Here is a 25,190-nt window from a genome sequence, read left to right on the forward strand (position 1 = left end):
ACTCCCTTCCACATAGAAAGTATTCAAGAAATATTTGAAGTATTTTTTGCTAGTTATGCTTATAACTTTTTTGTTTCCTATTACATCAAAGTTGTATTGCCAGTAAATACAGACAGGATTGCTTTTGTTTAGAACGTTGTTAGTAGCCATGTTCAAACACTAGTTACCACACATTACAAAAATAGATAGGTGTTAACTTGGAGTACTGGCTTATTTATGTGTAAACTTCAGGAAGAAGTAACTACTTTGTGCTTATTTATCATTGCTAACTTTGAGAGGTTGTTTATACATTTATGATTTTAACATTTGAATTATGTCTGAAGGCATTTTTAAATATAGGAAAGCATTTCTTTGGAGCTAAAAGGCAGTCATGGACCCTATCGTATATTTATGTAAACAGTCACAGACTAATGATCTGCTTAAGATCATTAAGATCTGCATTAAGATCTGCTTATAGTTCTAATTCCTTCTGGATAAGGTGGTGCAAAGTCCTGTTGGGTTTTACTTTTGACTTTGTCTTAATAGGCATCAAAATTTGAAAAGCTGTGTCCCATTCAGGTATCAGAAGATTTTGGTTATGTTTAGGAGGTATTTAAATTTTCAGATTTATTTAATAAAACTGTGTTGCAGGTTTAGGGTATAAAGATAAATGAGGTTTGTTTTTTTTTACCTCAGCTAATCCACTTTAATCAAATTGGCATGTTCAGGCATACCTCGTTTTATTGCACTTTACAGGTTTTTGTTTTTTTTAATTGGGGAATATTGGGGAACAGTGTGTTTTTCCAGGACTATCAGCTTCATGTCAAGTCATCGTTTTTTCAGTCTAGTTGTGGAGGGCGTAGTTCAGCTCTAAGTCAAATCGTTGTTTTATTATTTTACTATCAACTATTCATTAGAAACTAGAAAACTATGTGAACTATTTTATTTAATATCATTGTTGAGGATATTTTCCAAGGAAGTAGCAAAAACTTGACTTTGGTCTTGAAGGATGAATGGCAGTGTGGGAGATGAGCAGTGGGGAGAGTGAGGAAACTCCAGACAGAGCTCCTGAATGTACAGCTATATGATAAAGCAAAACAATATTTCTGAATTAAACAATTTACTGAACATGCACTCTATATCACACACTGTGTGGTAGACATTGGAGATATGCCTGAGTGATAGAGCTATAGTTTAATAGTCAGGTGATAGCGAATCGCAGCTAATGCAGTAAGTACCACATTGCAGGACAATACGGGGTGCTTCCTGAGCACATAGGGTACTTAACCAGAATTTGGGTACTTCTGCTTGGTGGGGGGGGCATGAAAAGAGAGGTTGAGGCTTGCTTGATTGTAAGGTGCTGGCTGCAAACATGGGCATGGGCAAAGCTATCACTTCCTTGACTCATGACCTTGGGCAAATTACCTAATTTCTCTAAGTCTTACCTAAAAATAGAATAAAAAAATACAGCTAACATTTATCGAATGCTTACTGTGTGCCCAGCATTGTGCTGGTGCTTCATACCGATTATCTTATTCAGTCTTCACATCAAATCTAGTGGGTGGAGGCTGTTTTCCAGTTATATAACTGGGTGGTGGGGCCATACTATGAACCCAGGTAGGCTGACCTGACACCTGAGCTCTAACTATTAACAGTGCCTAATTTATAGAGTTGTTGTGAATATTAAAAATGTAACTTAGGCAAATGGTTTGCTGTGCGTGACACCTGGATGTTGGCTCCTGTTTCTATTATGTACTAGTCAGCCAGGATGGGTGAGGAACTGAAGCTTAAGCAGGTGTGTGTAAATACAGGGTTCATAGTTTGGGGAAAAGAGGCTGTATTCACTCATTTGCTCATTTTAAGAAAAACCTATTCCTCACTTTTACCTAAAAGTGAGGCAAATAAATGGAAGACAAATAAATGAGCCATCATAGTATAGTTCAGTCTTCTCTGAATTCCACTATGTGGACATGGAATATGTCCAGGAAACACAGCTGGAGGAAGTATTTACATCAGACTGGGTGATCAGGGAGATGAATTAATACGAGGACGGAACTAAAAGAGTAGTGGTGGGAGTACAGGAAACAGATTTAAGAGAGAGATTCTGGAAGAAGACTGGACAGGAAGCAGAGAGTGATTATGCGGTGGGGCTCTAATTTTGAATGTCAAATTGAAGGTGTCTATAACCAAGGGTGGTCTGAGGGAGGGGATGATGACCTTAAGGGGAACAGCAGGAGGGACATCTTTGGAGTCAAAGCAATGAATTCAATTTTGAATATGTTGGATTTGAGGTGCCTGTTATAAGATATAAATGGAAATATTCTTGGATAATTAGAAAATTAAGCAAAATAAAAGAGGTAGACGCTGGATATATCATGTAGATAGGTAGTTGCAATAATGAGAATAGATGAGGTTAGCTAAGAGAACCAAAGCCACATTTGGAAGAATTCCTAAATTTAATTGAAGTTAAGAAGAGGAAACAGCTAAGGAAATTAGGAGAGGCAATTAAAAAATCGGAAACAAACCAAAAGAAAACAGGGAAGTAAAGGGAGGAAAATGTTTTCAAGAGGGAATGTTCAGTTGTGATAGATGCTATACAGGGGTCTAAGGTTGTTGTATCTTATTTTATTTTAAATGCTTCCATTTTTGTTTGTGTTTTGTGTCTGAACTTATAAAATAGGTTATCTCCAAATGCATGTTGTGGTTATTTGTATGTCTATAAAGCATCTTGATTATTTTGTCTAAAACATAAACATGTATTTTTCCCTCCTACAGTATGGAACCTCAAGGTCTTTGTGATAATGGAAACCAAAAAATTGATTGGCAAACCGCTTCAACCAGCAAGACCTGCTCGCCATCTGACTTCCCCCCCTGGTGAGTACAAAGGGTGCATATCGTTAAATATTAATTGGTTAATGGCTAATTAGTATTTTAAAGGCTAAATAATATAGAAAGTAATTGTTCATGGTTGATATTTAAAGAAATAACATAAAATAAATAATGTCATGGGCAGAATATAAAAATAGTACCAAAGAAATAATAGCTCTGACCTGAGAGCAACTTTTTGTATTTTTTTGTCTCATTTTTATGGTTAACTGGCTTCTGTTCAGATCGATACTCTCAATACAAATTGTGCCCTGTGATTAAGATCACTGTGGAACAGTCATGCTGGAAAGAGAATTACCCTTTTAAAAAAATATACCTAACTGCAAAAAAAACAACAACAACCAAGATTAGTACAAAACAACACTTACAGGTAGGGCTGTGCTTGAGTTGGAGCATATAGTTAATTTTTCAGGAAATCTAAACAATATGTCTAAAATTGAAAATTTTTCTTTGCACGTAAATCTGACCTTTTGAACAAATTTTTGACATACTTGGTATTTAATTCCTAAATTGGGATATTAACCATTTTATTCTTTATATTAGTTGTTGCCAGAAAGGCTTCTACATTCTAATTTAGGAGATATATATCTATGTATATGTACATATACATACATATAGGTACATTGATACAGAGGGTGCTAAAAAAATGTATACACTTTTTAAGAAAGGAAAGAGCTATATTAAAATTGTAATACTCAAAAGATAGCGCTAACAAAAGATGAATACAAGTCACATTTGATTTTTGCAATTACAAGAGATACTCAAAGTGGTTACCATCAGTGTCCAGACACTTCTGATTATAGCAAACATTGTTTGGCAGACTTCTGCTATGAGTGTGTAAACTATTCTAACACCATAGCAGAAGAAGCAGGATTTGTTGCCTCCCGGATCTTCCCTTGTGCACATCACACATAATACCATGCATTTCAAACTTATCACCAATGCCAGCAGTTGTTACCGTTTCCCCGAAAATAAGACCTAGCTAGACAATCAGTTCTAATGTGTCTTTTGGAGCAAAAATTAATATAAGACCCAGTCTTATGTTTATAATTTTATATTATGTTATATTTATTATAATTATATATATTATGTTATATTATATTATTTTATAACCCGGTCTTATAGTAAATTAAGACTAGGTTTTATATTAATTTTTGCTCCAAAAGACGCATTAGAGCTGATTGTCTGGCTAGGTCTTACTTTTGGGGAAACACGGTAGGTGTGTTGGAGGTTCTGTTGCATACTCACACCTCCATTGTACTTCTACAATATTCTTGAGTTTCAAATATCACTTCAGAGTGGTCTTTCGCTCCTTGAACAACTGTGCTTCCACCATTTTCTTTGACTGTCCTTTCGCCATTTTCTTTGACTGTCCTGCCTGTCGCATGGTGACGCTATTCATTTGATTAATGCCATCTTTTGAGCAAACGTCATACTACACATTGCTACTGTAATTCAATTCAGCTTCAAAACCTAATACATAGATAACGTCTCTTAAAATGTGTATACATTTTTTTTGGCACCACCGGTATAGATAGGTAGAGAGAAAGAGACAGAGAGAGAAAGGCACACAGACACACGCACGCACACACGCACGCACGAGTGTTTCCTATTTACGGTCTCTAGTCCATGTCTCCAACTAAATAATGGCTTACTTTGAAAAAGGAAAAAATAGTTATTTTCTTGGGTTCAAATGTGAAGCTGAAAAGATAGAAATGGTACGAATTCCTCAGTCCCCCATTGTTCTCCCATCCTTGGTTCCTACAAGGAAGATTGTCTCCACTTTGGTAATGTTTCCTTTGAAGATTGCTGTGACTTAGGACAAATTTCATGGATCTTTTGGATCTCAGCTTAGCAATGCAGATGGCATATCCCTCTGGTGTGCTGAAGAAGCTGTTGTGTGGGGTCAAATCTCTGATTTTATCCTAAAGGGAAGGATATAAAGCAGCTGTCAGCAGCTCCTTTCTGTCACCTCCCTTTTTACCCAACCTCTCCCTCCCTCATCTGTACAGAGTACGTTTTTCACTGATTTTTTTCTTCCAAACTTGTTACAGGGGTTAATGGGGGTGGGCTGATAGTCCCTACCTCTCATTAAATTATATCATTTTAAAATCCATACAAGAGTAGGGTTTTATTAGGCAAAGTGTAGTAAATCTGAAATTAATTTTGGCTTTTCTGAACATACTTCCATACCCAAATCTACCTCATGTCTGTAAAGAAATCTTTTTTAAGACCCAGATTTAAATATTTCATTCTGTGAGGCCTTCCTTGGTACCCCAGAGCCCACTTAGCTGTCTCCTACCATTTTCTGTGTTCCTCTCATATAACTTATTTTTATTATAGTCATTATTTATGAGCTTGTATTTTAAAATAGGTTGCAAACTCATTTATCTCTGAACTTTTTTTTCACATACCCATCTCCTAACACAGTTGCTGACATTTCATAGTACTGAATAACTGAACTGTCAGAAAAACATTATAAAACAGTGTCTAGAATATCATGGATAATTAAGGTTTTTAGGTGATATTATATCATTTATTGAAGACGTGGATATATAAAATAGTTTTCTTTTTTTCTCTCCTAACAGGAGTAGTATTCCCTTTCGACTTTCAGAATGAATATCCGTGCAACACTCAGTACTTACAAAGTGGAGGTAGCAGAGTAAGTCTTAGAAATTATAATAAACTGCAGCATTGCAGGCTGGAAAGTAACATTTGATAGATGGCTGTTGTGTGCCTTTACTATGCTAAGTACTTTATGTATTTTTAAAAAAACTTTATGATATGTTCCAAGCATATATTAAAGAGAATAAAACACTAATCATACCTGTTGCCCACCATTTTCAAATCTAAACATTTTGCTATATTTGTTTTAGCAAATTTTAAAAACCTTACAGATAAACTTAAAACCCCCATATAGCCCTCCACCAACCCTTTCCTACCTTTCTCCAAGATAACTGTCCTCAATGTTATGGTTTCCATATATATATTTTTTTTTCTTCCCCCCCCTTTCTTTCACCTCCCTCCCCTCCAGTTCAAGCCTCAGTCTAGTTTCTCAGTCTAGTTGTGTAGGACACAGCTCCCTGGCCCATGCTGGTATTATGAGCCTTGTGTTCTTCCAGCTGAGGCAGTCGGTCACCAGTAACTCACAGCAGCTCTCGCTGGCTGCTGGCCGCTCACAATGGCTGCCAGCCACTCATGCTGGTCACTGCCCACTCATGACAGAACACGGTAGCCCACGGCAGCACACAGCAACCTGCGGTTGCTCACGGTAGCCCAGCTCCAGGGAGAACTGCTGTTCACAATCTTAGCTGTAGGTCACTGGCCTATGTGGGAATCTAACCGGCGGCCTTGAGCATGGCGCTCCAACCTCCTGAGCCACCGGGCCAGCCCTCCATGAGTATATTGATACATTTTCTATAACAAATAGAATTGTTTTAACTGGTTTACAATTTTATACAAATGGTATTATATCCACATTTTTTTATAATTATTTTTTCACCTTTAGGTTTATATTTTAAAAATTCTACTTTAATTTTTCAAATAAGTAAAATAACAACGAAGTTTAATACTCAAAACATACAAAAATGGCATTTAGTGAAAAGTTTCCCTCCAATCTCTATTCCTGTCACTTCTAACCAGATGTAGCCATTGTACCAATTTCTTACCTAGATACTTCCAGAAATAGATTATGCTTGCACAATCATAAGTATGTTCATAGATGGAGAGCAGGCAACTATTCAAGTGAATGTAGTTGTTCCATATGTGCTGATACAGGGAAATATTTTCTATATATTAATATACCACGTTTTTGCATTTTCTACTGCTGGGCGTGGTTCTTGCTTTTGTTTTATAATAAATGCTACAACAGAAATCCATGTATGTGTTATATTTTATACAGTTATAAAACTGCAGTAGAATTGCTATGTTAAAAGGTAATTGTCAGCATTAAGTACTGCCAAATTATTCTCCAGTGTGATTCATATGAGCAATGCATGAGGGTTCTGATTTTTCTATACTCTTACTTTGTTATTGTCACACTGTAAATTGTTTTCTTATTTAATTTTTGAGAAATCATATCTTTTTGTTGGTTTAAAAGTTTAATTCTCTATTACTTGTGAAGTGGAGCATCTTATGTTTAATTTGGCCATTTGGATTTTCTCTTCCATAAACTGCTAATTCATACAATCTGTCCACTTTTCTTATGTTCTTTTTCTTCTTTTTTTATATTCTTTTACAATATATTCTGGATTCTTACATGCACAGCAAATATTTTATGTCCTGAGAATAGGTCCAGAGATTTGTTTGTTATTTGTGGTGTTTCAGTTCAGAAGTCTTAAATCTTTTAAAAAAATTTATTATGGTAATATTGCTTAATAACATTATATAAATTTCAGGTATACAATATTATAATTTGGTATCTGTATATTCTATTGTGTGCTCGCCATCAAGAGTCTGGTTTCCTTTGGTTACAGTATATTTGACCCCTTTACACAATTCTTCCTCCTTCTACCCCTTTCCCCTCTGATAACCACCATTCTGTTGTCTTTGAGTATTGTTTTTGTTTTGTGAATTTGTTACTTTTTGTTTATATTCCACATGTGAGTGACATGCTATGGTTTTTGTCCTTTTCCGTCTTGACTTATTACACTTTTCATAATACCCTCAAGATCCATCCATGCTGTCGAAAAATGAATATTTCACCTGTTTTATGAATGAGTAATATTTCATTGTGTGTGTGTGTGTGTGTGTGTGTATGTATGTATACCCTCTCTTATCCATTCATCCATTGATGGACACTTAGGTTGCTTCCATATCTTGGCTATTGTAAATAATGCTGCAGTGAACACAAGGGTGGATGTATCTTTATGAATTAGTGTTCTCATATTTTTTTTGTATAACTACCCAAAAGAGGAATTGATGATGAATTGTATGATAGTTCTATCCTTAAATTTTTAAGGAACTTCCATACTGTATCATAGGAACTATACTAATGTACAATCCCAATAGTGCATGAGGGTTCCTTTTTCTCCATATCGTCTCTAACACTGGTCATTTCTTGTTTTTGGTTTTTTTTACCATAGACAATCTAAAGGTGTGAGGTGATATCTCATTGCTGTTTTGATTTGCATTTCCCTAACAATTAATGATGTTGAACATCTTTTCATATGCCTGTAGGCCATCTGTATGTCTTCTTGGAAAAATGTTTATTCAGATCCTCTGCCCATTTTGTATTCAGATAGTTTGTTTTTGTTGTTGAGTTGTATGAATTCTCTCTCTATTTTGGATATTCAGCACTCATCAGAAGTATCATTTGCAAATATCTTCTCCCATTTGGTTGGTTGTCTTTTTGTTTGGTTGATGGTGTCCTTTGCTGTGCAGAAGCTCTTTAGTTTGATGTAGTTTTATTTATTTTTGTTTTGTTTCCCTTGCTTTTGCAGACAGATTCACAAAAAAACACCACAGAGACCAATGTCCAGAAGCTTAGAGCCTATGTTTTCTTCTATGTATTTTATTGTTTTAGAACTTACATTCGAGTCTTTAATCTATTTTGAGTTAATTTTTGTGTTATATTGTAAAGTAGCGGTCTAGTTTCACGCTTTTGCATATGGCTGTCTGGTTTTGACTGTTTATTGAAGAGCCTTTCCTTTCTTCACTGTATGTTCTCGGCTCCTTTGTCATAAATTAGTTGCCTATATATGTATGGGTTTATCTCTGGGCTCAATTCTGTCCCATTGGTCTGTGTGTTTTTCTGTCTATACTACACTGTTTTGATTACTGTGGTTTTGTAGTATAGTTTTAAATTGGGGCGTGTGATACCTACCTGTGGCTTTGTTCTTTTTTTCCTCAGGATTGTTTTGGATGTTTGGGGCCTTTTGTGGTTCTATACAAATTTGAGGATGATTTTGTTCTATTTCTGTGAAAAATGCCATTGGGATTTTGATAGGGATTACATTGAATCTGTAAATTGCTTTGGGTAGTAATGGACGTGTTAATAATGTTAATTCCTCCTGTCCATGAGCATGGCATATCTTCCCATTTCTTTGTGTCATCTTCAGTTTTTTTTGGCAATGTTTTGTAAATTTATTCCTATTTTATTATTTTTGTTGCTATTATAAGTGGGATTGTTTTCTTCATTTCTCTTTCTGATAGTTTGTTGTTAGTATATAGAAACATGATTTTTGAATCTTGATTTTTGTATTCTGCAACTTTACTGTATTTGTATATTATTTCTAATAGTCTTTTTTGGAGAGTCTTTAGGGTTTTTTATATATAAAATAATGTCATTTGCAAATAGTGACAGTTTTACTTCTTCCTTTCCAATTTGGATGTCTTTATTTCTTCTACTTGCTTAAATGCTCTGGACAGGGTTTCCAGTAGTATGTTGAATAACAGTGGCAAGAGTGGGCATCCTTGTCCTTTTCCTGATTTTATGGAAAGCTTTCAGTTTTTCACCATTGACTATGTTAGTTGAGGGTTTGTCACATGTGCTCTTTATTATATACATCTTATTGAGAATCTGTACCATAAAAGGATGTTGTATCTTGTCAAGTGTTTTTTCTACATCTATCGAGATGATTTTTATCACTCATTGTTTGTGTGGTGTATCATATTGATTGATTTGCAGACATTGAACCATCCTTACATCTCTGGAACAAATCCCACTTGATCGTGATGTGTGATTCTTTTAATGTATTGTTGTACTCAATTTGCTAGTACAGTAGTACCTCAGTTTTCGAACGTCTCTGTTGACAAACATTTCAGTTTACGAACGCCGTAAACCTGGAAGTAAATGCTTCGGTTTTGAAACACGCCTCAGAAATCAAGCATGTCACGCAGGTTCCACTGAGTGTAAGATCCTGAGGCCTAGCTGTTGGCTGTTTTCGAATGTTTCAGAACTCGAATGGTCTTCCAGAATGGATTACGTTAAAAAACCGAGATACCACTGTATTTCATTGAGGATTTTTTGCATCTCTGTTCATCAAAGATATTGGCCTGTAAAGTTCTTTTGTTTTTTTGTGTGTTGTTTTGGTGATGTCCTTGCCTGGTTTTGGTATTAGGGCAAACAACTTAGGTATATTTGGTATTAGAGTATAGGACTTTGGTATATTTGGTATATGACTTAGGAAGCATTTCCTCCTCTTCAATTTCTAGAAGAGTTGAGAAGGATTGGTATTAAATCTTCTTTGAATGTTTGGTAGAATTCACTAGTGAAGCCATCTGGTCCTGGACGTCCTGGGGAGGTTTTTGATTACTGTTTTAATTTCCTTACTAGTGATTAGTTTATTCAAGTTTTGTAATTTTTCATAATTCAATCTGGGAAGGTTGTATGCTTATAAGAATTTGTCTGTCTTCCAGGCTGTCCAATTTCAATTTGGTAGCATATAGCCTTTCCTAGTGTTCTTTTATAATCCTTGGTATTTCTGTGGTATTTGTTGAAATTTCTCCTTCATTTCTGAGTTTATTTGGGCCCTCTATTTTTCTTGGTGAGTGTGGCTAATTGATAAAGGTTTACCAATTTTGTTTGTTTACAATGAACCAGCTTTTGGTTTCATTTATGTTTTCTAAGTCTTTATTTTATTTCTACTCTTGATCTTCATTTCCTTCCTTCTTTGCGCTTTGATCTGTTTGTTCTGTTTCTAGTTCTTCAAGGTGTAATGTTATATTGAGATTTTTCTTGTATCTTGAGCTTGGCCAGTATTGCTATAAACTTCCTCCTTAGTACTGCTTTTGCTGGATCCCAAAAGTTTTGGTATGTCGTATTTTCATTTCTTTCTTTATATCTTTTGATTTCTTTTATTTCTTCATTGACACAGTAGCTGTTCAGTGACATGTTTAATCCTACATATTGGTGATTTTTTTCCAGTTTTCTTCTTGTAGTTGATTTCCAGTTTCATACCTTTGTGTTTGGAAAAGATGTTGGATGTGATTTCAGTCTTCTGAAATTTATTGAGACTTGATTTTTGTCCCAACATATTGTCTATCCTTGAGAATGTTCCATGTGTACTGGAGAAGAATGTACATTCTGTCGTTTTGGGATGAAAAGTTACATAAATATTTATTAACTCTGTGTGATCTAATGTGTCATTTAAGGCCAATGACTTTCCCCTACTATTATTGTGTTGCTTTCTGTTTCTGCCTTTAGGTCTATTAATTCTTGCTTTATATATTTTGGTGCTTCTAGGTTGGGTACATTTACAGAGGGTTCCAAAAATATGTATACACGTTTTAAGAAAGGAAAACTGTATTAAAATTGTAATACTCAATAGATATTGATAACAAAAGATGAATACAAGTCACGTTTGACTTCTGCAATTACAAGAGGTGTTCAAAGTGAACTACTACCTGAGTTCACTACTCAGTGAACTACTACCTGAGCAACACTGACGAAAGTGTCCACTTGTATACTTTTTTTGGCAATCCCGGTGTATTAATAACTGTTATGTCTTCCTGATATATTGTCCTCTTTATCACTGTAAAATGTCCATCTTTGTCTCTCTTGTTACCTTTTTTGTCTTGAAATTAATTTTGTCTGATATAAGTATGGCTACACCCACTTTTCTCTGGATACCATTTGTTTGGAATATCTTCTACCCCTTCACTTTGAGCCTATGTTTTCGTAGATGAGATGGGTCTCCTGAAGACAACATATAATTGGATCTTGTTTTTTAATCCTCCAGGTACTCTGTTCCTTTTGATTGGTGAGTTTAGTCCATTTACATTTAGGGTGATTATTGATATCTGAGGACTTACTATAGCCATTTCTTTGTTTTCTGGTCGTTCTGTATTTACATTGTTTCATTTCCCATTTTTTCTGTGTTCTATGTTTTTTTACATGAATTTTTTTCTTCTTCAATTATCGTTGACAATTCAGTATTATATTAGTTTCATGCATACAGCATAGTGGTTAGACATTCATGTAACTTAACAAAATGATCCCCCCAATAAGTCTAGTACTCACTCATCTGGCACCATACATAGTTATTAAAATATTGGTTATATTCACCATGCTGTACTTCACATTTCCATGACTGTTTTATAACTGCCTTCACCTTTTTCACCCATTCCCTTAACCCGTTTCATGTGACAACCATCAATTTGTTATCTGTATCTATGAGTTTGTTTCTGTTTTGTTTGTTTATTTTGTTGTCTATTTTTTATTTTTAAATTTTTTAAAATATTTTTATTAAAAAATATAACTAACATACAACATTATATCAGTTTCAGGTGTACACAGTAGTTGTTCAGCATTTATATGCCTAAGGAAGTGATCACCATAAGTCTAGTAACCATCTGACTCTGTACCACGCTATCACAATATTATTGACCAAATTCCCTATGCTGTACATTACATCCCCATGACTTACTTATTTTATATCTAGAAATCTGAACCTCTTATTCCCCTTCACCTTTCCCCTTCCTTTTAAAGTTTTCAATTATAGTTAACATTCACTTTTATATTAATTTCAGGTGTGCAGCAGAGTGGTTAGATATTTACATAATTTAAGATGTGATCCCCCTGACTAGTCTAGTACTCACCTGGCACTATACATAGTATTTACCATATTATTGACTATATTCCTTATGCTTTATTTTACATCCCCATGATTATTTTGTAACTACCAATTTCTACTTCTTAATCCCTTCACCTTTTTCATTCTGTCCCCCAAGTCCCCTCGCTCTATCACCTCAATTAATCTAGTATCCATCTAACACCATACATAGTTATTACAATATTATTCACTATATTCTTTATGCTACCCTACATCCCTATGACTACTATTTTGTTTTTTAGATTCCACATATAGATGGAATCATACAGTATTTGTCTTTCTCTGTCTGACTTATTTCACTTAACATAATACCCTCAAGTTCCATCCATGTTGTCACAAATGGGAAGAATTCATTTCTTTTTTCACAGCCGAGTAGTATTCCATTGTATATATGTACCACATCTTTATCCAATTGTCTATCAATGTACAGTTAGGTTGCTGCCATATCTAGGCTGTTGAAATAATGCTGCAGTGCACATAGGGGTGCATATATCTTTTCAAATTAGTGTTTTGGGTTTCTTCGGATAAATACCCAGAAGTGGAATGCTGGGTCATATGGTAATTCTATTTTTAATGTTCTGAGCAACTTCCATGTGGTTTTCCATCATGGCTGCACCCATTTACAATCCCACCAGCAATGCACGGCGGTTCCCTTTTCACCACATCCTCGCCAACAAATGTTGATTTTTTGACGATAGCCACTCTGACTGTTATGACGTGATAGCTCATCAGTAGGTCTTCTTTGGAGAAATGTTTATTCAGTTCCTCTTACTATTTTTTTAAAATTGGATTATTTGTTTGTTTGCTATTGTGTTTTTAGGAATTCCTTATATATTTTTGGTATTAAGTCCATATCAGATACATGGTTTGCAAATATTTTGTCCCTTTTCTGTAGGTTTTTTTTCATTGTTGATTTTCTTTTTTTCTTTTTTAGTTTGATATAGTTCTACTTATTTATAGTTGCTTTTGTTGCTTGAGCGTTTGGTATTATATTAAAAAAATCACTGCCAAGATGAATGTGAAGGCTTTCCCGTTTTCTTCTAGGAGTGATATGGTTTCAGGTGTTTTATTTGTCTTTAACCATTTTGAGTTCATTTTTGTTCATAGTATTAGATAAGGGCCCAATTTCATTCTTTTGCACATGGATAGTCACTTCTCTCAACACTATATTTTGAAGAGACTGTTCCTTCAACATTCTGTATTCTAGGCTTTCTTGTCAAAGAATAGTTGAATGTATATGCGTTGGTTTATTTCTGTGCTGTCTATTCTGCTCCATTGGTCTCTGTGTATTTTTATGCCACTATCTTACTATTTTGATTATTACAGCCTTGTAATATAGTTTGAAGTCAGGAAGTGTGATGCATCCAGCTTTGTTCTTACAAGACTACTTTGGCTACTCAGGGTCTTTTGTGATTCCATGTGAGTATTAGGATGTTGTTTTTTATTTCTATGAAAAATGCTACTGGAATTTAGGTAGGGATTGCACTGGATCTGTAGATTGCTTTAGGTAGTTGGACATTTTAGTAATATTCTTCCCATCCATGAACATGGGATATCTTTCCATTTACCGTCATCTTCAATTTCTTTAATCAGTGTTTATTATAGAGTTTTCTGTGTACAAATATTTCACCTCTTTGGTTAAATTTATTCCTAAGTATTTTATTCTTTTTGATACTATTTTAGAAACAGATTGTTTTCTTGCTTTATTTATTTTTTCCAGATTTTAGTTTACTTTTGAGTTTGATTTTAGGTCTTGCATTTTAGGTAGTGTTACAAAGATAGTGAAGTATGCCTCTGATTAAATTTTCAGTTTGAAAATATTAATTTTTTAAAAAGGACCATATAATTCTTTTTTGTAGTTTATTAAATCTAACAGGAAGAACTTTGGAGAACCGAGTCTTTGGTGTGACAAAATTTGATTTTCATCTGATGACTTATTGTGATGTCTTGGTGATGTAGAATTACCTCATTACGCTTCATTGTGTCATAGGGTTAGACAATCTATTCTTTGACTTTAGGCAGTTACCTGGGTAGAGTTTGCAGATATTTAAGGAATGGGCTACAACTTGCTAATATAGTGATTGGTGGAGTGGAGATATTCATTTTTAAGAATATCCCCAAAGAAACCTACCTTAGGGAATTACCATGGTGCAGAGTCTGGCCTACTGTTTGCAAATTGATTTTTGTCAGCTAAAAGAGTAGGTCATCCCTAGGGGTAGACTATGTTGACCAAGTACATGAAACTGATTTATAAAATCAGAAAACCCATTATTTTATAATGAGAAATCTGGCTGTCTTTTACTCTGGGATTCTGTCATTGGTTCTACTTGTGTATTATCTGCTTTAGGGAGATTTATGGGAAGCTAAGTTGTAATCAGAATATTTCTTGGTGAGCATGTAGTCAGTAGAAGAATGAAAATATTGTTGTTTAAAATGTCATCAGATTAGTGTAGCCAATACCATAGTAAAGATGGTCCAACAAGTAGGGCTGGAAAACTTTGGTAAGGCCTCTTCTTCTCAGGATGTTGAGTTCTGACAGTGTTTCTTCTTTCTCTTTGCTTCATTGGATGAAGCGATATTTTCTTATTTTCCATATTTCCGGTTAGTGTGTGAACAGTTTATATGCTGACATCAAGGATCTACTTTACATAACTTCAGAAGAAGTAAATAGTATTGTTATTGCAGGTTTTCATGAATAAATATCTGCTGTTTTCATGAATTAAAATCTATGTTTACTTACTTTGGAATTATTTATTTTACTATTCATCTTTGGTTTTAGGTTCCCTTTCAAAAATAATTATAATCATGACTAAAATAGTTATATTCAAATGTATTTTGAAAGACATTTTTGTAGCTTATTTTTGATTAGTACACTTAGGACATTATTTATCCATTAGTCCAAAAATGTGCCTTGAGTAATACTTTGATTGTTTAGGAAAATATTTTTGGATGGTTAAAAAAAGCATTGCATAAAACATTTAAACCTTAGTTAAAAAGTGTATTTTCTGTTTTCAACAGTGTAAGACGAATGGAATGCAAACCTTTGCTCAAGGTCTTAGTGACCAACAGCAACATCAGTCTCCAGTTAAAAAAGGTAAATTTTTATCATAATTCCCAAATTTCATAAGCAAGTCTTAGCATACATAAGAAATTTTATTACATTGTTTTGGTTGATTTCTGTCCACATTAGTCAGGCTGTAGGTTTGACAGCTGTGAAGGTAAGACCATAATAGGAATGGCTTAAACAAAGCAGAAATTTATTTCTGTTATCTTCTATGTCATGTAAACTTTTGAGCTGGTGTACTTGTTCTGTTCTGTGAAGTGACTACTGGTCCCAGGGTTATACAGTTGGCCCTTGAACGACACGGGTTTGAACTGTGCAGGTACACTTACATGCGAATTTCTTTTTTCAGTAAATATTGTTAAATGTATTTTCCCTTCCTTTTGATTTCCTTAATAATGATTCCTTTTCTCTAGCTTACTTTAGTATAATACAGTATATAATACAGCTAACATAAAAAATAAGTGTCAAATCAGCTGTCTATGTTGTTATTCCTAAGGCTTCCAGTCAACAGTTGGCTATTAGTTGTTAAGTTTTTGGGGAGTCAAAAGTTATGCGTGGATTTTTCACTGGGGGTGTGTGGTCAGTACCCCTAACCCCCACGTTGTTGAAGGGTCATCTGTACTGTCTCATGGCTTTGCTGCCTTTAACACATGGCTTCTATCTCATTGACCAAGATGAATGCCTCTGCGCCAGCCATCATGTGCTCTATCTTGCCATCAGGAAGGAGATGAAAGGAAAGGTAGTTCTCCTTAAAGCAGTGGCCCAGAAATTACATATGTCACTTTCACTTAATATCTCATTGGCCAGGACTTAGTCATGCTTTGCAAAGCAGAGTGGAAAATGTAATCTTTAGCTGTGCAGCCAGCTAGTAATTCTGTTACTGAAGCAGAAGGGAAGAACGCTTATGGAGGATCAGTAGTGTCTCCCACAGTAGCTACTTTTTAGTAAAATATAAAATAATTTAGTCTCCAAATTTTTACCAAGCAATCTATGTATGTAGTTCAAAAGTTAAAAGTTATGAGAATACTGTATTAGCTTTTCCTCCGAGTATTTAACTCCATATTTCTAAATACAATGTTTAAATTTTCTTAATTTCTCATTTTTTGGTATTATAAATTGATGGAGCATTTTGGAAAAGGAGAACGTACATCTTCCACCTCAGTCCCCTTCCTTCAGGCTCTGTCTGCCCTCTTCACAGCATTCTTTCACAAGGCTCCCTTCTCTATGTTATATGACTAGTACGTAAATACAGTTGCTTAGCTGAGAGATGCGTCTCTCTTTCTTACAATTCTTTATTTTTCCTGGAGCTAATGCTCGCCTTGTTTTTCTGTATAACTTATTAATTTTTCCCCTCAAATGCTCTGACAACTGTCACTCTATGATATTTTCATTATGCTTAACTGTATCAGTTGGTCTAGACACTCAGAATACTGGAGGAGACTTTCCTTTTGTAATCCTCCATTATCCTGGACTAGTTGCTCCTTTAAATGCTGTGCAGCTGTTGTTTTAATGGTTTATTTTAAACCACTTTAAAATGTAAAGTTCAGTGGCTTTTAGTACTGTATCGTGCAACCATCACAACTGTCTAATTCCAGAACCTTTTTATCACCCCAGAAGAATATACCCATTAAGAGAATACTCCCCATTCTCCCTTCTGCTCAGCCCCTGGCAAACTCGTTTGCTTTTTGTTTTGATGGATTTACTTGTTCTGGACATCTCATTTAATAGAAGTATACAATATGTGATGTTTTGTGTCTGGCTTCTTTTGGTTACTATAAGGTTTTCAAGGTCCATTCATGTATAGCATATATCAGTATGTCTTTCCTTTTTAGTGCTGAATACTATTCCATTGTATGTATAATGCCACATTTTGCTTGTTTCTCAGTTGATGGACATTTGGGTCGTTTTTACTTTTTGGCTACCATGAATAACGTTGCTATGAATATTTGTGTACAAGTTTTTGTTTGGACATCCACTTTAAGTTCTTTTCGATATACATTAGGAGAAGACTTGCTGGGTCATATGGTGATTGTATATTTAACTTTTTGAAGAATTGACAAATTGTTTTCCATGGTAGCAACACCACTTCACATTCCCATTAGCAATACATGAGGGTTCCAATTTCTGCACATCCTTGTTAGGATCTGTATTTATTATAGCCATCCTAGTGCATGTGAAGTACTTATCTCTTTGTAATTTTGATTTGTATTTCTTTAATGACTAATGATTTTGAGTGTCTTTTCATGTGCTTGTTGGCCATTTGTAATTCTTCTTTGGAGAAAAGTCTATTCAAGTCCTGAGACCTTTTTTTAATTGGGTTGTTTTCCTTCTGTTGTTGAGTTGTAAGAGCTCTCAATACTAGACCCTTATCTATTCCCTCTCTCACTCTCCGCCTTCCCCTTTCCTCTTTCCCTGCTCTCCTTCTTTCTCCTTCCCTCTGTCATGCTTTTTGTGTCATATCTAAGAAATCATTGCTAAAAATCAGGATTGGAAGATTCATCCCTATGAGTTTTATAGTTTCAGCTCTTATATTTAGGTCTTTGATTTAACATTTGAATTAACTTTTGTCTATGGTGTGAGGTAAGAGCCCAGCTTCATTTTTTTTTTCTTCCCTTGGATATTCAGTTGTGGCATACCATTTGTTAAAGACAGTAATTTTTCTCCATTAATTGATCTTGGCATCTTTGTTTAAGATCATTTGACCGTGGGTTTATGTGTTTATTCCTGGACTGTCTGTTCGGTTCCCTTGATCTATATGTCTGTCTTTATAGCAGTACCACAATGTTTTGATTACTATAACTTTATGGTAATTTTTGAAATTGGTAAGTGTGAGTCTTCCAGTTTTGTTCTTTTTTAAGGTCTTTTGGTTATTTGGGGTCCCTTGCAATTCCATGTGGTTTTTAGGATAGCTTTTCCTGGGATTTTTGATAGGGATGATCTTCAATTTATAGATAATTTTAGGCGATTATTGTTATTGTTGTCATACTAACAATATTAAGTTTTCCAATCCACAAACATGGTATATGTTTCCATTCACTTAGGTCTTTATTTCAGCTGTGTTTTACAATTTTCAGTGTACCAATCTCATATCTCTTTGGTCAAATTTATTTCTGACTATTCTTGTTGATGCTAATGTAATTGATTTCTAAATTTCTTTTTTGCATTGTTCATTGATAGTGTAGAAAATACAACCGATATTGTGTGGGGATATTACTATGAGTTTACAGAAATAAAAAGTATTATAAGAGGATACAGTGAACAAGTAATTGTATGCCAACAAATTAGATTACCTAGGTGCAACAGAGAAATTTCTAGAAACACAGAAATTACCAGAATCTAGTGAAGAAGAAACAGAAAATCTGAATCTATAGCAAGTAAGAAGATTGTATTTTTAATTAAAAAATCTCCCAAGAAAGAAAAGTCCAGGATTTCATGGCTTCACTAGTGAATCTACAAAACATTTAAAGAAGAATTGACTTTCTCAAGCTCTTCCAAAAATAGGAGGGGAAATTTCCCAGCTATTTTTAGAGGCCGATAACTAAGCCAGACAAAGATACTGCATGAAAAAAACAAACTATCAAAACTACAGATCAATATCTCTTAGACTATAGATTAAAAAATTATTAACAAAATACTAGCAAGCCAAATCCAACAGCATAGTAAACAGATTATACATCACGGGCACATGGGACTAATTCCAAGAATGCCAGAGTGGTCCCAGCACGTGAAAATCAATCGGGACACTACAACACCTTTACAGAGTGCAGCTGTAGAAACACATTACCATCACAGCTAATGCTGACAAAGCATTTGGCAAAACCCTTTCGTGATAAAACCTCTCACCATGCAAGGAATAGAAGGGAACTTCCTCAACACGATAAAGGGTATATATGAAAACTCCACAGCTAACATCATCCTCAGTGGTGCAGACTGATAGCTTTCCCCTCCCTCTAAGACCAACAAGTCAAGGATGCCCACTCTCACTCCTCTTAACATTTAATTTTAATTATAGTTGACATTCAATATTATGTTAGTTTTAGGTATATAACATACTAATTCAACATTTATATACCTTACAGTTTCAACACTTTAAGAATATACTGGAACTTCTAGCAAGAGCAGTTAGGCAAGAAAAAGAAATAAAAAGCTATTCAGATTTGGAGAGGACAATTCACAGATGATAACTATCTTAAAATATAGAAAATCCTCAAGAATCCACATACAAAATTATTAGTGCTAATAGATGAACTCAGTATAAGTTGCAGGACACAAAATCAAGTGTCATTCATGATTTTAGAAATTTGAGTCTTCTTAGTCTTTGTCAGTTTTGATCTTTTCAAATAACTAAATTTGGTTTTATTGATTTTATCTATTTTTTTTCTCTTATTTAATTTTTCTCCACTCTAATCATTCTTATTTCCTTCATTCTGCTAGCTTTTGATTTAGGTTGCTTTTCTATTTCTAATTCCTTAATCTTTAATGTTAGTAATTGATTTGAGCTATTCTCATTTTTTAATGTAGATATTTGTAGCTATAAATTTTGCTCTGAGCAATGAATGCTTTTGCTGCATCCCATAAGTTTTGATATGTTCTGTCTTTGTTTTCATTTGTCTCAAAGTATTTCATCAGTCCTCTGTTGTCTGTTCTTTGACCCATTGGTTAAGAGAATGTTTTTAATTTCCACATATTTGTGAATTTTCCAGTTTTACTTCTGTTGTTGTTATCTGGATCCATTCCATTGTGGTCTTCCAACCTAAAGTCTGTTTTTGTCTGAACATACTCCAGTTTTCTTGGTTATTTTCTGCATCAGATAGCTTTTTCATTCTTTCACTTTAAACTTACTTTGGCGATTGGATCTAAAGTGATTATCTTTAGATATTTTTATCTATTCTGCCAATCTCTGCTTTTTTAGTATTTTTTTTAAATTAAAGTTTATTGGGGTGACAATGGTTACTAAAGTTACATAGGTTTCAAGTATACAATTCTGTAATAATCATCTATATATCACATTGTGTGTTTGCCACTCAGAGTCAGTTCTACTTCCATTACCCCAGTTTATCTTATTAGTTTCTTTTTTTGGTTTTGTTTTTTTTTTAGTTTCAGGTGTACAAAACAATGTAATGCATACCTCGTGCACTGTTGGTGGGATTGCAGATTGGTGCAGCCACTGTGGAAATCAGTATGGAAATAAAAAAAATGGAAATGGAACTACCTTATGACCCAGCAATTCCACTCTTAGGTATCTATCCAGAGAACTCCAAAATGCTAATTTGAAAAAATGTATATACCCCTATGTTTACTGCAGCGCTATTCACAATAGCCAAGACATGGAAACAGCCGAAATGCCCATCGGTAGACAACTGGATTAAGAAACTGGTACAATCTCTGCTCTTTAATTGGAGATTTCATGACATTGAATGTAATTACTGATAAGGAAGGATTTATTCTACTCATTTTGCTATTTGTCTTCTGTAAGTCATATTTTCTTCAATTCTCCCATTAATGTCTTCTTTTGGATTTAATAGATTCTTTCTAGTGTACCATTTTATTTGCTTTTTATTTCCATATATATATATATGAGCTATTCATAGCTCTGTGTGTGTGTGTGTGTGTGTGTGTGTGGTTATTTTCCTAGTTGTTGCACTGGGGGATAATTTAATTTACAGAGATCTAATGTGAATTCACATCAACTTGCTTTCAGTATTTCATAAAACTTTGCTTCTGTATAGCTCCTTCCCACCTTTATTTTATTATCATCATAAATTCCATTTTATAGACTATGTAACATATCAACCTAATTTATGCATTTTTGTGATAATCCTGTATGATAATCCTTTTATGATAATCCTTTAAATCACTTAGGAAAAAAAGGGGTTACATCCAGAATTCATTAATACTGACCTATCTATTTATCTGTGCAGTTATATTTACTAGTGTTCTTTATTTCTTCTTGTGGAGTCTCGTTACTGTGTGCGACCCTGAAGGAGTCCCGCCACATTTCTTGTAAGGCAGGCTTACAAGCAATGAACTCATTCTATTTCTAATTTTTTGCCGTACTTCCATACTATCTTCCATAGTGGCTACACCAATTTATTAATAGCAACACTAGACAAGGGGTTCCCTTTTCTCCACATTCTTTAAAATTTATTTTTGTAATTAAAGTATGGTTGATATACAATATCATGCTTGGTATACAACATGTTGATTTGATAATTGTAGATCTTACAATATCATCCACAGTAAGTCTAGTAACCATCTGTGACATGCAAAGTTACTATATTATCGACGATATTCACTGGGCTGTACACTATAACACTTTGGCTTATTTAGTTTATTACTGGGAAGTTTGTACTTCTTATTCCCCTTCACTTTTATCACCCATTCCCTCATTATCTTCCCTTCTGGCAACCATCATTTTGTTCTCTGTAGTTATGAGCATGTTTTTATTTTGGTTTTTCGTTTTTCTTTCTTGTTTTTTTTTTTAGATTCCACATACAAATGAAATCATACTGTTTTTGCCTTTCTGACTTATTTCATTTAGCATAGTACTCTCTAGGTCCATCCATGTTGTCACAATGACAATATTTAATTCATTTTCATTGCTGAGTAATAGTCCATTGTATACACGAACCACATCTTTATCCATCTGTTTAGCGATGGACAGCTAAGTTGCTTCCATATCTGGCCTATTGTAAATTAATGCTGCAAGGAACATACGGGTGCATGTATCTTTTCAAGTTAGTCTTTTTGTTTTCTTTGGATAAGTATCAAGAAGTGTAATTGCTGGGATGGGTGATAGTTCTATTTTTAATTTTTAGAGGAACATCCATACTGTTTCTCATAGTGGCTACACCCACTTACAGTCTTTCCCATAGTGCATGAGGGTTCCTCTTTCTCCACATCCTCACCAACACTTGTTGTGTGTTGACTTTTTGACATTGCCATTCTGACAGGTGTGAGGTGGTATCCTGTTGTAGTTTTAATTTACATTTCCCTGATAATGATATAGAGCATCTTTTCATATGTCTGTTGGCCATCTGTATGTCTTCTTTGGAGAAATGTATGTATATTCAGGTCCTGTACTCATTTTCCAATCCGACTGTTGTTTTGATGTTGAGATGTATGAGTTCCTTATATTTTGGATCTTTACCCCTTATCGGATATGTCATTTATGGGTATCTTTTACCATTCAATAGGCTGTCATTTTGTTATGTTGCTGGTTTCCTTCACTGTGCAGAAGCTTTTTAGTTTGATGTAGTCCCATTTATGTTTGCTTTTGTTGCCTTTGCTCGAGGAGTATCAAAAAGAAAAGATATTGCTAAGAAGGACGCCAAAGAGTTTACTGTCTGTGGTTTCCTCTAGGAGTTTTATGGTTTCAGGTCTAACATTTAAGTATTTTAACTCATTTTGAGTTTATCCTTGTCTATGATGTAAGAAAGTGGTCCAGCTTCTATTTGCTTGTATGTGTCCAAGGTTCCTTAATACTAGTTATTGAAGAGACTGTCATTTTCCCCATTGTATATTCTTGCCTCCTTTTTTGTAGATTGACCATATAATATAAACCTGGGCTTAGTTCTGGGCTCTCTATTCTGGTCCGTTGATCGGTGTGTCTGTTTTTATGCCAGTACTAGCCTGTTTTGATTAATATAACACTGCAGTATATTAGTTTGAAATCAGGAAGCGTAATACCTTCTTCTTAGTTATTTTTTCTTAACTTAGCATTGATTGGCTCTTCAGGGTCTCTTGTGGTTCTATATAAATTTAAGGATTATTTGTCCTAGTTCTGAGAAGAGTACCATTGGTATTTGGGGTTGCATTGAATCTGTAGATTGCTTTGGTAGTACGGACATTTTAATCTTTCTAATTGCATGAGCACAGTGTATCTTTCCATAATTTTGTGTGTCTGCTTCAATTTCTTCAGTGTCTTATAGTTTTCAGAGTACAGGTCTTTCAGCTCCTTGTTTAAGCTTATTTCTAGGTGCTTTGTTCTTTTTGATGCGATTGTAAATGGGATTGTTTTCTTAATTTATCCTGATCATTTGTTATTAGTGTATAGAAATCCACAGATTTCCGTCAGTTAATTTTGTAGTCTGAAACATTACTGAATTCATTTTTTCTGATAGTTGTTTTGGTGGAGTCTTCAGGGTGTTCTACATATAATATCATGCCATCTGCTAATAGCACCAGTTTTATTTCTTCCTTGCCAATTTGAATGCCAGTTTCTTTCTTCGTCCTGTCTGACTGCTGTGGTTAGGACTTCCAATACTATGTTGAATAAAAGTGAAATTGGACATCCTTATCTTGTTCCTGATTGTAAAGAAAAAACCTTTTAGCTTTTCTCCATTGAGTATGTCATTACCTGTGCATTTGTCATATATGGCCTTTATTATGTTACGGTATGTTCCCTCTATCCCCACTTTGCTGAGGAATTTTATCATAAATCAATGTTGGATTTTTTCAAATACTTTTTCTTCATCTGTTGATATGATCACATCATCAAAAAATGATCTGGGAGAGTTCTAAGTTTTATAACATTACATTTGATGTTTAATATCTACAGAGAGAATTAAATACAGCAGAGATTTCCTGTTGAAGCTGTCAAGTGTTTCCATCTGCAGGAAAAAACCAGACTTTCTGCCTGATCATCCCATTGTACTTCAAAAACCAGTAAGTAGTTTTCTAATTTTGATTTATTTTAATTCCAGAATGTTTGTGTTTAATATTTTCATTTGATTCTCTCGATTTTTAATTGTTCTCATTGTGAAATATAATTGACAAAGGTACATAAATCTAAATATATAATGTAACCAATTACTGTTAAGTACTTAACCACTCTCACCAAGAAATAGAATGGAATAATTATATTTCATTGGAATAGTTCATATTTTAAGAAATGTTTTTCCATTGAAAGGTCATGAAAAGAGCATGCCATATTTTCTTCTAAAACTTCCATTTTTCAGTTAAGTTCTATATTCTACCTGGAATTGATTTTGCTGTATGATGTGAGGTGGAAGTGTGTGTTTGTTTTTCTCTACATGGATCTCCTCACATCCTAGCAATATTTATTGAAGTGGTAAGTCCTCTGCCACCTTGTGGGAAAATATGTGCTCTGTTTCTGGGCCTTCTGTTCTGTTCATTTGTCTTTTTAAATCGTAAAAAAAATCATCCCTTACTCTTCTTCAGCATGTCTTTGCTGTTCTCAGCCTTTTATAGTTCTGTCACCTCATCAGATTCCATCAAAATAAATAAGTGTCTTTTATGGTATTGATAGGAAGGACATGAGTGTTGGCACCAGGCTTGGGTTACACTGTGTACTGGTGTCCTGTTCAAACTTAAGACTGAACCTTCCTCAGCCTCAGTTTGATCTCCACTTGTTAGGATGAAATCCTGACAATGTTTGAAAGTGCTTAGTATGGTACTCCTTTCATTACATACTCGGTACGTGTTGATTTTCATCTTTTATGGTCTTTCCTTCCATTTTGACTGGAATGTGACTTTTATTTAGAATTTTCGTAAACACAGTATTGGTTAAAAACAACAATTAGAAAGTCATAGAGACTACCTCCTGTGTCTCCATTTCAGGGATTTCTAACTCTTTGGACTTCATAGCCTTTTTTTCTTTAATTACAATTTTTTGAATTTTTGAGTTTTAACTTGCTCATAGTACATCAGTGTTTCTTAATTTATTTGTCTGTAACTTGCACTCC

At 34.4% G+C, this 25,190-nt stretch overlaps 1 protein-coding gene across 3 annotated transcripts in view; it reads left to right on the plus strand.

The window, feature by feature from the left end:
• Positions 1–25,190, plus strand: part of LG14H8orf88 (linkage group 14 C8orf88 homolog) — a 37,724-nt gene that overhangs the window by 11,653 nt on the left and 881 nt on the right. For 2 of the 3 annotated variants that reach the window (XM_074318760.1, XM_074318761.1), the window contains 5 exons: positions 2,755–2,853; positions 5,454–5,527; positions 15,438–15,513; positions 24,044–24,150; positions 24,444–24,556. In XM_074318760.1, coding sequence (XP_074174861.1) covers positions 2,781–2,853; positions 5,454–5,527; positions 15,438–15,513; positions 24,044–24,150; positions 24,444–24,539 — 426 coding nt within the window. In that variant the 5' untranslated portion in view covers positions 2,755–2,780 and the 3' untranslated portion in view covers positions 24,540–24,556. The remainder of the gene's footprint in view (positions 1–2,754; positions 2,854–5,453; positions 5,528–15,437; positions 15,514–24,043; positions 24,151–24,443; positions 24,557–25,190) is intronic. The other variant, XM_019726240.2, reaches the window with a different exon arrangement.

The sequence above is a fragment of the Rhinolophus sinicus genome, linkage group LG14 (genome assembly GCF_036562045.2).
Source record: "Rhinolophus sinicus isolate RSC01 linkage group LG14, ASM3656204v1, whole genome shotgun sequence".
NCBI lineage: Eukaryota > Metazoa > Chordata > Mammalia > Chiroptera > Rhinolophidae > Rhinolophus > Rhinolophus sinicus.